The sequence below is a fragment of the Lagenorhynchus albirostris genome, chromosome 4 (genome assembly GCF_949774975.1).
Source record: "Lagenorhynchus albirostris chromosome 4, mLagAlb1.1, whole genome shotgun sequence".
Lineage (NCBI taxonomy): Eukaryota > Metazoa > Chordata > Mammalia > Artiodactyla > Delphinidae > Lagenorhynchus > Lagenorhynchus albirostris.
The window spans coordinates 72,556,206-72,568,998 of record NC_083098.1 but is presented as its reverse complement, the minus strand read 5'-3'; the positions used below and the strand labels follow the sequence as shown (position 1 = coordinate 72,568,998).

The 12,793-nt window shown below is 43.8% G+C and overlaps 1 protein-coding gene and 1 long non-coding RNA gene across 2 annotated transcripts in view; one reads left to right on the top strand and one right to left on the bottom strand.

The window, feature by feature from the left end:
* LOC132519819 (uncharacterized) overlaps positions 1 to 12,793 on the top strand; it is a 78,507-nt gene that overhangs the window by 64,203 nt on the left and 1,511 nt on the right. The gene's annotated exons all lie outside the window — the stretch shown is intronic.
* SPINK2 (serine peptidase inhibitor Kazal type 2) lies at positions 3,795 to 10,476 on the bottom strand. Its single transcript, XM_060148109.1, has 4 exons — positions 10,419 to 10,476; positions 9,361 to 9,404; positions 4,612 to 4,721; positions 3,795 to 3,840 (listed from the first exon to the last, which is right to left on the bottom strand). The coding sequence occupies exons 1-4, from the start codon at positions 10,474 to 10,476 to the stop codon at positions 3,795 to 3,797; spliced, it is 258 nt and encodes an 85-aa protein (XP_060004092.1).

The window sequence follows — 12,793 nt, the reverse complement described above, 5'->3', positions numbered from 1 at the left end:
GTATGTGCTGTTTGTATATTTTGGAAATTAAGCCCTTGTTGGTTGCATTATTCGCAAATATTGTCTTCCAGTCCATGGTTTGGCTTTTCATTTTGTTTATGGTTTCCTTTGCTGTGCAAAAGCTTATAAGTTTGATTAGGTCCCATTTGCTTATTTTTGCTTTTATTTCTATTGCCTTGGGAGACTGACCAAAGAAAACATTGATACAATTTATGTCATCGAATATTTTGCCTATGTTCTCTTCTAGGAGTTTTACAGTGTCATGTCTTATATTTAAGTGTTTAATCCATTTTGAGTTTATTTTTGTGTATGGTGTGAGGGTGTGTTCTAACTTTATTGATTTACATGTGGCTGTCCAGCTTTCCCAGCACCATTTGCTGAAGAGACCATCTTTTCCCCATCATATATTCTTGCATCCTTTGTCAAAGATTAACTGACCCTAAGTTTGTGGATTTATTTCCAGGATCTCTATTCTGTTCCATTGATCCATATGTCTCTTTTCGTGCTGATACCGTGATGTTTTGATTACTTTAGCTTTGTAGTATTGTCTGAAGCCTAGGAGGGTTATGCCTCCTGCTTTGTTCTTTTTCCTCAGTATTAGTTTGGCAATTCTGAGTCTTTTATGTTGGAACCAGAATGTTGAGCTCCACCAAGACTCTCTGGGTCTCGGGTCTCTGCTCTCCGTGGCATGTTGGCCTCATGCTGTCCTACCACAGTCTTTCTCTGTAGTGAGGGATCATGGCTTCCAGCAGCTTTCACTGACAAAGACTCTCAATCCCACCACCTAAAAGGAAAAGGGCTCTTCTCTGAGGAAGGACTCTGAATGGTCAGAAATCCACTGCAGACCAACCTTTGTGACCAGGGAAGGGGGAATTATTACTGGTCATGACTGTTCTAATTTGGACCAGGTGCTCACCCTTCAACCTATCACCAGGGTCAGGGATACAGGATGTTGTAAGAAGGCGGCAGCTCCATTCAGCCAGAAGTCTGGAGTGGAGTGGAGAAGGAGAGTGGGAAGCAGAAACAGTGCTTTTTTGGAGCAGAAGAAGGAAGAGCTGCTGGGCAAAGCAGGTGATTAGTGTATGCTACATGAGCATAATTTTCTTCTAAATATTTTTAAGTTATTTTCATCATGTGTATATATACATATATACATTCAAGGGCCAAGAATGTATTTATAAGGATATTCTCTGAAACAGTTTTATAATCATTAAAAACTGTAAGCAATCTATAGTTAACATCTACTGATATTTTTTCTTCTTGAATTTTTCCCTTTTTTCCCTCTGAGAACATTGAACCCAAGTGCTCATCTCAGCTGAACCAATCACATATCACCCTACTTCCTGTGACTACAGCAATTGGCCTGAAGGGTGTGTGTGTGATCCAGCGTGAATCAGTCTGTCTTGGCCCAGAAAAGGGTCGTTTTCTTTTCAGGTAGTGAGGCGGTGGGGCTTTGACTCAGGCAGACTTTTTCACCTGGAGCTGTTACAAAAGTGTCATCTCCTGTCAGGTCAGGAAGCTGCTAGGATACGATCTGGAGCTGCCAATTCTGCCTCCCACACAGGGGTAAAGCTAGTCTATAAAGGAAGCTGTTTATGCTGAAATAAACAGAGATGAGACACGAAAGAGACAGGGAGTCCTGATGGGTTAGAAGCCCTGGTCCCAGGCACCCTCTGAGGCTAACGCGCCCCCGCCCCGTCCCCCCACTCTTCTGCAAATATGACTAAATGGGCCAATTTCCTCCTTACCTAAGGCTAGTTTGAATTGGGATTCTTCCAGTTTCAGCCACGAGACTCCTAATATCTGACTACAGATCAATAGAGCTGGGTAACTTATGGCACAATAAAATACTTTAAAGTGTAGCTTTTAAAAAGAGAAGACTACATATATTGACGTAAAAAACAAATATAAGGAGAGAAGCAAGTTTATAGGGCAGGGGTGTGTTTCTGTGTGTGATTTTATATACACCACATACTTACGGAGACTGTGTTCCAAAAGGTTAATATTGGTTACCTCTGGAGGCTAGTATGGGAAAGACTTTCACTTTTTAAATATATTTCTGTGGGTTTTTTAAAATCAATTTATTTATTTATTTTTGGCTGCGTTGGGTCTTCGTTGCTGCACGTGGGCTTTCTCTGGTTGAGGCGAGTGGGGGCTACTCTTCATTGCAGTGTGCGGGCTTCTCATTGCGGTGGCTTTTCTTGTTGCGGAGCACGGGCTCTAGACTCGCAGGTTTCAATAGCTGTGGCATGCGGGCTTAGCTGCTCCACAGCATGTGGGATCTTCCCAGACCAGGGCTCGAACCCGTGTCCCCTGCATTGGCAGGTGGAGTCTTAACCACTCTACCACCAGGGAAGCCCTCTGTGTACTTTTTTAACTTTCTGAAAATCATACATCACTTTTATAAAACTTTTAAGCCAAAAATAACTACAGGACATAATGTAATTGTGGCACATTTATGTTATACAGCTTCCCACTTCATTGCCTCTATTTCATTTAAGAACAGAGGTCTGGGAATTCAGAGACCAGGCTTCTAGTCCAGACTGTTGTGCATGTATTCTATAACCTTGGGCAAGTTGGTTTGCCTCTGCAGGCCTCAGTTTCTTCCTCCCTAAGAGGGGTACTTAAGTAACAGTGCCTATTTCAGTGGTTTCCATGTGCCAAGTGCTGTGCTGAGCAGTTTCCTCACAGCAGCTCCATGGGTTGAGCATTATCCCCCTTTTCCAGATAAGAAAACGGAAGCTCAAGTAAGTGTTGGAATCAGAATTCAAATTCACGTTTAGCCCATCCCCCAAAGCCATGTTCTTTTCACTACACACTCTCCCAGCCACCTCTTGCCTCACAGTCTCACAGTTTCCTGGCCCTGGAATGCACTTAAACCCAGGACTTGACTCAAAATCCTCTATCTGGAAAACACTATCTTTCTAAATTAACCTTTGGTCACTTTTGTTATTACTATGTCTGTTCTTTATGTTGCATCAAACTCTAAGACAGGATGTCTCAACCTCAGCACTACTGACATTTTGGACTGCAAATTTCCTGGTTGTTGGGAGCTGGATGTCTTTGGCAGCATCCCTGGCTTCTACCTGCTATATGTCAGGAGCACCCACCCTTCAAGTTGTGACACCAAAAATGCTTCCAGACATAGTCGCAAATGTCCCCTGGGGGATAATCACCCAGGGTTGAGAATCAGTGTCCTAAAAAAAGGGAAAAGGCAAATTCCTGCATTAACCCTGAAGGAACCCTGTTTTGAAAGGAGTTATGGAATCTTATAAGTATTTTTACCTGCATGATTCTTAGACTCTACCAGCTCAGACTGAAGTCTCATCTCACATTATTTGCTCTGTGCAGAACACTGTACCAGTTACACATACATTACCTATCCAAGATTTAGGGAAATGGGGAAGGAGAATAAACTTTGCCCTCTAAAAAAATGACTCCACTTCTCCCTTAGTGAAATTCACTTTTGCCTCAGAGGGAAAGAGCCACATGAGGCTGCTCAGTGAGAATGGATATTCAACAGGGAATAGTGGTAATTGAATATGATGCTGATTTTATTCCAGCTAAATAAAGCAGCACATAAGTCATCTGGGCAATAATCTTAACTCAAGGGGCAAAAGTTTGTTTTAATTATTAGTCACAGTCCATGGCTCTCTTCCATACCTCACCTCAGAAAATGTGGGTTAACGTATTTCACACAAAGTAACATAGGAAAAGAGAAAAAGGGAAGATGAAATGCATTTAGTGTGTAGTTAAAGGTGGTTTCTCCAATTTCTCTTCTGTGAACTGTTCCATTAGCATGGTCCACTTTGGATTATTTTAATATCATGACCATCTTCCCTGCAAAATGAACAACCATAAAAACACATTTATTACCTACCATATTGAAACTGTCCCCCTCTTTGTATTAAAAAGAGCCATGTCATTATACATTAGATTCTTTCCAGGGTGACACTTAGTCATTTTTAAAGCTAAATCTAGGAAATTATGAGGGCGAAAGCCCAACTCTGCCATTTTTTTCCTAACCCAATGGCACAAGGAACTATCCCCAAAGAATCACTCTGAGAAGATCTAGTAATTTCCTGAAGACTGAGTTCAGAGAATGGACCCCTGAAATACAAAGCAGCATACCTGGAGGGGGAGTCATGATCACCTGAGCTGGTCAGGTATGTTACATGAAGGGCATCAGGTATAATATCAATACACTTATTACTGAGCATTCTAACAGGTAGAGTTATTAAGATCTGTTTTCTGACCAGTAGTGCAGGCTGTGTAGGTCGCCTGTACATGCCCTCTGAATTTAATAGAACATTTACTACTCCACAGAGTTTGACTACTACATATATTCTTAATTTTGGGAAACTACCCATCCCTGGATAGTAACATCACTTCATTATTTGGTCTATAATTGATTAATCACTCACCTCATTCTCTAACCTTGACCTAGAAAATGTACTGAAGGAGTCTGTGTCTTTTTAAACGTCAGTCTTAAAATAGAACTACTTATGTCTCATTTGATTCTTATGTCCAAGAGTCACAACTTCCTAAGTAATCAAAATGCAAGATAAGAACTAAAGAAAACTTGGCTAGTTTATACTGTAAAATTGTTACCTGATTTTCATGCACAGAGTACACTCATTGGGATACGTGGACATGTCGCTTCCACACACGGGGTTAAAGTCCCTGGGACATCCTGGTAATTTATACTGATCGCAGTTTGGCTAGAAAAGGGAAAGGAAGACAGAAATTGGAGAATAACTTGAGACGTTCTCATCACAAAATAGCTGAGGGGAGGACAAAGTCCCAAGTTTCCCTAGATTTCCTAGAAACGGCCTACAGAAAGATTTCTATTTTCCACGCACAAAAAAAGTTTTTCTAATGCAAAAATCAGATGCAGTATTGAAGCAATGGGTCAAAACCTGCTATGTAAGAAAAGGACCTCAGAGGAAGGTTCTGTCTGGCTGATTTTTAAATGAAAGTCCAAGACATGTCACCAAACCTACTTTACTATCCTCCAGCTTCATAATTTGCTCTTCACTACCACCTCCATGAGAATGTCCTGTTACATTCCACCTAATCCCTGGGCATAATGCCCAGACACACTTGGGAATCCTGTCTGAACTTTTAAGATACTGGCATTTAAGCAACAGCATTAAAGAAAGCAGTAGGTTCAGAATTAGAACCAGGGGGTGGTTATGGGTTTAATTGTGTCCACCCAGAAAGATAGGTTAAAGTCCTAACCCCCAGTACCTCAGAATGTGACCATATATGGAAATAGGGTCTTTATATAGGTAATCAACTTAAGGTTAGTAGAATTGGCCTTAATCCAGCATGACTGGTGTCCCTATAAAAAGGGAAAATTTGGACACAGAGTCACACACAGAGGGAAGATTGTGTGAAGACATGGAGAGAATGTCATTTACAAGCCAAGGAATGCCTGAGGCTACCAGATACTAGGCGAGAGGAAGAGAACTTCCTCTCTCGGAAGGAAGCAACCCTGCCAACACCTTGAGTTTGGACTTCTAGCCTTGAGAACTGTGAGACAATCCATTTCTGTTGTGTAAGATACTCGGTTTGTGGCTTTATTACGGCAGCCCTGAGAAACCGATATGGGATCATGGAACTCAACCCTCAGATTTCATGGAATTGAGGCCAGATAGGTAACATGTCTTGTGCACAGCCACTAGTCTCTAGCAGGGCCAGGACTAGAAATGGTCACAATGGTCACACCATGGTGTGCAGAGTCCCACTTTAATAACAGGTTAAATATGTGGCCTGCTGTATTTCTGTTTTGTGTGTGCGTGTATGTTTTAGTAAATAGTGATTACCTTTCCTCACTTCAGAGTAAGTCACACTGTTTAGCACTCTTAATAAATGAATTACACACTTCTACTGACATTATCTGGATTTATAAGGTGCTAAGCAGGGCTGGCCTTGGGCCAAACTCTGAAGTAAAGAAATTTTTTGACCCTTTCCATCCTCCGTTCAGCCCTCTATCTCCATTTTGGAGGCTGATGTGTTTCTTGCAGCCCCAGGCTCACTAAGATGATGCCTTCCAGGGCTTCCACAGGAGAGTAGATGCCCTCTTATCCAATGAGATTGGGACAAGTGGTTCTTGGTCATTTAACTGAAAAAGTGAATTAAAGCACATAAACAGTAACAAAAAATATAACATACCCTAAATATTTTATCTTAAAACATATAAATGAAAATAAAATTGCCACTCTTTTGATGTAAGGCAAAGACAGGGCACATGGCCAGCTGTAATGCTACCTACACTAAGATAACCTCCCTTGCAGCTAGGTATGACCACATGATCAAGATCAGGCTGATGGGATACCAGTGGAATTATTGTGTAGTAGCGTCTGGGAACCTCCTTTAAAAGAAGGTTGGTACCTGTCCTCTGCTTCTCCCAATTTTTATTCTCCTTTGTCCATTCCTCCATCCTACTCCTGGGTGCATGGAGCTCTACTTTTTATCTTACAGACCAGGAAGACAAAAGCCACATCCTAAGATGGCAGCTCTGTGAGCTGTTATTTTGAGTCGTTGTTTCTTGCAGCTGAATCTAATCCTACCTGACACAAGACATAAGACTTTTCCTATGAATGTTTCAACTAGAGTTTTGTGTACTAACACTGCAAAAATCATACCCACAATAAATCACCTATGATTTCTTGTTTTGATTTCTTTAAAATGGAATTTCTCAACCCCATTCATATTTTGGACCAGATAATTCTTTGCTGTGTGAGGCTGTGCACTGTAGGATATTTAGCATCTCTGTTCTCTATCCACTAGATGCCAGTGACAACTCCCTGGTCATGACAATCAAAATGTCTGCTGGGGGGTAAAACTGCCCCTTTTTAAATATGGTGAGACTTTATAGACACTGGCACAGCAAGGTAATATACAATTTTAAAAATTAATTCCCCAATTATTTTCAGTTGTTTACCTACACCTAATTCAATTTGTTTTTAGCATTTTGTCTTTCAGCAAGTCTTTCAAAATCATTTGACTCATTTCTCATATAAACAGCTTTATTTCTCTACACTCATGTTTATGCTGTCTTTACACTTTTAATTAAAATAGGACTGGCAACTGGCATAATAGGCTTGTGAACACACACACCTGAGTCTTGGTCAGCACATAACACCACTGATGGAAAATAAGCTTTACTGGAATACAGGAGAGTAGTTAAGCAAGAAGGTAACCTGTCTATAACCAGTGAGTAATCGATCTGCTGTGGGAATCGTTCAGAGAGAAAGGAGAGGGTCATATGTGAGTCTGCTTAAATGCAGGATGCCTGATTGAGTTTCTACTGTTATTATCCCCCATTTTCTGAAAGAAAATGAAACCCAAGAAAACTGAGTCATCTGAGCAAAAGTAATATTGGGCACCCATTAAGTGCTGAAGACTGGGTATCAAATAACAAATAAGACATCATCCATGACCACAGGAGTATACCGCCTACTAGGGGAAGACAGGCTATTACAATTCAGTGCTATGATGGGCTAGTGAAGAGCACCAATCTGGAGTCAGAATGCCTGGGTTGGACCCATAGTTGCACCATTTCCATGTGACCTTGCAAGGGGATAATAATGGTACCTACTTCATAGTGCTGTGAAAAGTTAAATGAGGGAATTCCCTGGTTGTCCAGTGGTTAGGACTCCACACTTTCAGTTCCAAGGGCCTGGGTTCAATCCCTGGTTGGGGAACTAAGATCCCACAAGCCTTGCTGCGTGGCCAAAAAAAAAAAAATTAAATGACTTATTCTATATAAAGAATTTAGAACAGTGCTTGGCACATAGTAAATGGTATCTAAACATTTAGTGTTGAAGAAAATCAGAATGTCACCCCCAAAATATGGCTCTATGACATAAAAATTACTTTGAGCTAAAGGCAGTTAATATGCAGCTCTCTCTCTCTTCCCCTTTTCTGCCTAAAGGCAGGATATAAATTCTCCTTTAGTGGAGATGACTCCGGACTCTTATCAGCCCAGAAATGGCACCTGAGGAATCTTCAAACAAACCTTACTTCATTAGTTCCCTCCCACTATTTTTCTTCCCACTGTTTGCCACCCTTGGAAGCCTAAAACCATTTTCCTTTGTCCTGTCATTTATCTACAAACTTATTGCTGTCTGGTAAAGATGCTATATAAGGCAGATTTCAAAGCCACCTCTTTGAATTACTCATCTCTGAGTGCTCCCATGTGTATGCACAATGCACTTGTTAATAAACGTTTGTTTATTTTTCTCTTGTTAACCTGTCCTTTGTTATAGGGGCCCCAGCTGAGAACTTAGAAGGGTAGAGGAAAGATTTTTTTCCTCCCTACACTAGCATGGTGATGATGATGATGCAGTATAGTTTGAATGGAAGCATGGAGAAAGTGCATTTATATCTGCTTTGGAGGAAAAAAAACAGAGTGGGAAGATTTCCTGGAAAAGGTCTACACTGAATTGAATACTCAAAGTTACCTAACCCACGGAGGTCAATATCCCCATATGTAAAATAATAATATCTATCTATCTTACAAGGTCATTGTGAGAATTAAGAGACTGCATATACAAATGGACAGTGTCAGACCACATATTAAAATAGAACTCTGACCCATAACCTGTAGCAACTTGCCTAGGAAACCAACCCATTACTTAGAATAACCAACCCAAGAAGCCAACCTGCTATAAATTAGACTCGTCAGAAGTCAGATGGTTATCTCTAGTGACAGTCCAATAAGCCAAAGAGTAAGCTCTGTAACGATTGGCCAAAATGGCCAGGCCTTGATTAATAACTGATAGTTTCCCTAAATTTTTGTTCCTGCTTCCAACTTAGGACCAATCAGAGAAAGCCAATATGCCCTCCTAACCAATCACATAGGATTCCTGCCTTTAGTTACCCACCTACAGCCTCCCCATGCCAACAGCCTTGATCAGGGCACACCTGATGCCTTCCCTTTTTCCCACTTGAAAGCTTTCCCACTCCTCTGCCTTTGAGTCTCTGCCAAAATGCAGGTGATGTGCCTGATTCACTTGCTTCAACAAGCTCTGAATAACTAGCTTTTGCTTCTTCTCATTTGCTCGACCTTCGCTTGCTTACACAGAATTTAATTTGATAATATACATAAAATGTCTAGTACAAGGTGTAACTATTAGGGAAACAAAGCCCTGAGGCCTTCAAGGCCTGAGCTATTGTCAACCAAATTTTACATCGTGATCCGTATCAAAAAGCCTGCCCGAGAATCTGGTTTCTAAAGAAGCAGTCCACTGTTTCGAAAGTGGCAGGTCAGACCTGAAAACCAGCCCCCAACCCAAACTGTTGAGGGCTTCGCTGTATCAGTAGAAACAATACAAGTGGTTTCCTACTTACTGTGCTGTATTCTGAAGGGTGAGCAAACTGAGTGTTCAAAGAGGCTGCAAGAAGGAAACAGACACTTTAAAGCATGGGGTTAATAAAGGTCAATTCTTGTTCATAAGGGTTTTTTAAAATTCAGCTTGTGATTTATAGGGCCATGTGTTCCCCTTTCCCTCCGATGCCTAGCTTCTTTGAACCCCCCCCCAAGAAGTATGTTCAGCTGTGTTCTGGCACCTCTCCTAGCAGGCACACAGAGAACATTTGGTACCGGTTCCGTAACTGACCACCCTAATAGAATTGCTTGAGAAACTTTGGAGCTACCGAATAAAAGTTAGAGAAGAAACTCAATAATTCACGATGTTCTTTTCCTCTGTGGCTCAAGGTAATAAATGCAAAATTTGACATTAGGTGTTACCACTTTAACTCCATTTTTTTTTTTTTTTTTCTGGTATGCGGGCCTCTCACTGTTGTGGCCTCTCCCGTTGCGGAGCACAGGCTCCGGACGCGCAGGCTCAGCGGCCATGGCTCACGGGCCCAGACGCTCCGCGGCATGTGGGATCTTCCCGGACCAGGGCACGAACCCGTGTCCCCTGCATCGGCAGGCGGACTCTCAACCACTGCGCCACCAGGGAAGACCTCAACTCCATTTTAAATGGGCATCAAGTCTGGCTGGACTAAGTAAGGCCCCTTTCTCATGAGCCCCAGAGTGCCCGGCGCCCTTGGCGTTCACAATTCCTGATTCCTGTACATCTCCCGCTGAGGGCCCCTGGTACATAAAAACCCAACTCCCGATCTTGGGCTCCAGGAAATCTGCTTTAAGGGAGAAAGAGCAGACAGCAGGGTCACTAAGAAGATGCTGGGACTAAAGAGGGTTGCTGGCTTCACAACGCCAGCCCCGCACACCCCCAAGATCGTGTCCCTAGACAACCGCGGGGCGGGCCTGGAACCGCCAGTAACGGCTGCGCGGAGGGACACCGCTGCCCGGACCCGGGCAGGGGCAGTCGCCAGCGAGGCCCCCTCTCGGTAAGTCCTCGGCTGGTCCTCCGCGGAGCAGGCCCACAGGTGAGCGTTACCTGCCGAGTCCCAGCAGACCAGGAGCAACAGCCCCAAGCGCAGTGCCTCGAGCGCCATCCTCCCTCCGCGGCCGGCGGTCGGGTCCCTGCGCTCCAGCGCCCGTGCGACACGGAGAGTGCCCTCGGGTCGGACACGCGACAGGGTGGGGTGAAGGAGAGGCGAGTAAGAGGAGGAAGAACAGAGCAGGTAGGAGGAGGGGGGAGGGGCAGGAAAGGCGCGTGTGGGGGGAGGGGAAGGCAGAGGAGGGGTGGTGGCTAGCCCCCCATCTCCTCACCCCGCTGAGGATGAGAGTAAGCAGTTAGAGGGCCACCTCTCCCTGCAGCAAACCAGAACCTTGTAAGAGCCCTGGATAAGCTTGTGGGCTCTCAGTCAACCTCAGTTTCTTCAGCATCTGCTCTGTACCAAGCAGTGTTTGTGGCTGAACTTAGAAGCGTCCCTGCTGTCTGGAAGCTTTCCAGTGTAGGTGTTGGGGGAGAGGTAACAGAGGGAACTCCGAAACAAGTGAATACAATAATTTCGAAAATTAAGTGCTAGAGAGTTGAGAGTGGGGAGAAGACTTTCCATTGGGAGGTCAGGAAAGGCCTTTCAGATGTAGTTGAGCTGAAAGCTGAAGGATGAGAAAGAAGCCTGGTGAAGACCCTGGGGACAAGTATTCCAGGCTCAAGGAAAAGCGAGTGCGGAAAACTAGAGGCAGGAACCAACTCAGTGTGTTCAGCTGGAGCCCTAGGTGAGGGAGGGGGAATGGGGAGGGAGATGGAACCACAAGGTCATGAACATGTGTGGTCATGTAGGCCATGATAAGGGGTTTGGATTTGTTCCTGTTGCAGTGGGAAGCCAGTGGAGGCTTTTAAGCAGGGGCATGGCCCTGATACTTACGTCTTAAGAGATTGGATGAAGAATGGAGGAGATAGGTAAGAGTGGAGGTGGGGGGGGGAGAAATTCGGTGGCTTTTACAGTAATCCAGGCAAGGGATGGTGGCAGCTTGAACTGGTTGCTAACAGGGGACTGGTGAGATGTGGTCAGATTCAGGATGTCTTTTGGAGGCAGAACCAATTGGAGTGAAGAGAAGAATTAAGGATGCTTCCTGGGATTTTGTCCTGAACAGATGGGTGTGTGGTGATGCCATTTCTGTGATGAAGAACTTTTGGAGAGGGTGCCTATTAGACCTCCAAGTGGACATGTAGACAAGGCAGTTGGCATTACAAATTTGGAGCTAGAGATATAAATGCAGAAGTCATCAGCATATCAATGGTATGCTGACCCAAAGCCCAGGGGAAGAGTACCGCGTGGGTCAGAGGTCAGAGCCCTGGGGCACTACTTTGTGCAGAACTCTGACAGATATGGAAAACAAGGAACAAGCCAGTGAAGAAGGAAGAAAACCAAACTAGAGTCTGGGGTTGCTGAACTGTGGAGCAGCAGTGCAACCATGTGAGTTGCTGCTGCAAGGTTGGGAATTAGGAGGACTGAGCATCATCATGAGCTTTGGCGAGGTTGTAGTCACTGACGACCCTGATAAGATCTTTTTAAGAGAAGTGATGGGTTCCAGAGCCCAAATGGCTTGGTTGAAGGGATGAGGTGAGAAAGTGGTGACAGAGAGTGTAGACAGTCCTTGTGAATTTTGCTATGAAAGGGGAGCCAGAGGTGGGCAGTGAGTAGCCTATGAAACTTCCGAGTCTTCTGGGGATCATGTCAAAACCCCTCAAGTATCTTCCCACCTCCGTTGTCTTAGGAGGAAACCAAAGTTCTTACTATAGCCGCCAAGGCCTCTGCTGGTCTCTTACTGCTCTCCCCTGCCTCACTCTTCCCCAGCCCCACCCTGTTCCCACCCTAGTGCCTTTGCACTTGCCTTTCCCTCTGCTTACATATCTATGGAGCTCCCTCCTTCCCTTCCTTCTGTTGCAGCTCACATGTCCCATATCAGAAGTGCCTTCCCTGACCATCCTATAAAACCATAGGGCCCCACCTTTCTATTCTCCTTAGCCTGCCTTATTTTCCCTCCCCCATAGGGTTTATCTCAACTTGACTTTTAAAAAAAATTTATTTATGACATCCTCATGTCAGTTCCTAAAGGGGAGTGATTCTTTTTTGGTTCATGGCGTATTTCCAGCACCTAGAATAGTACTGCTCAACAAATATTTGTTAAATGAATAAATGGATTCCTACAGAGTCGGGACCTTAGCTTACCTAAAAGTATGGTCCACAGAAAAAAAAAAACAACAAACCACCAGCATGCATAAACAAAATGGCTCTTTGGTTAAGAAGGAATTAAACCTTGATTTCTGGTTTTGCATGCATTCATTTCTTAGTATAACATGGCTATAAAGAGTTTTGCAGTCAGATACTTGCTCTGCAAGTTACTTTACAAGCTCTTAAT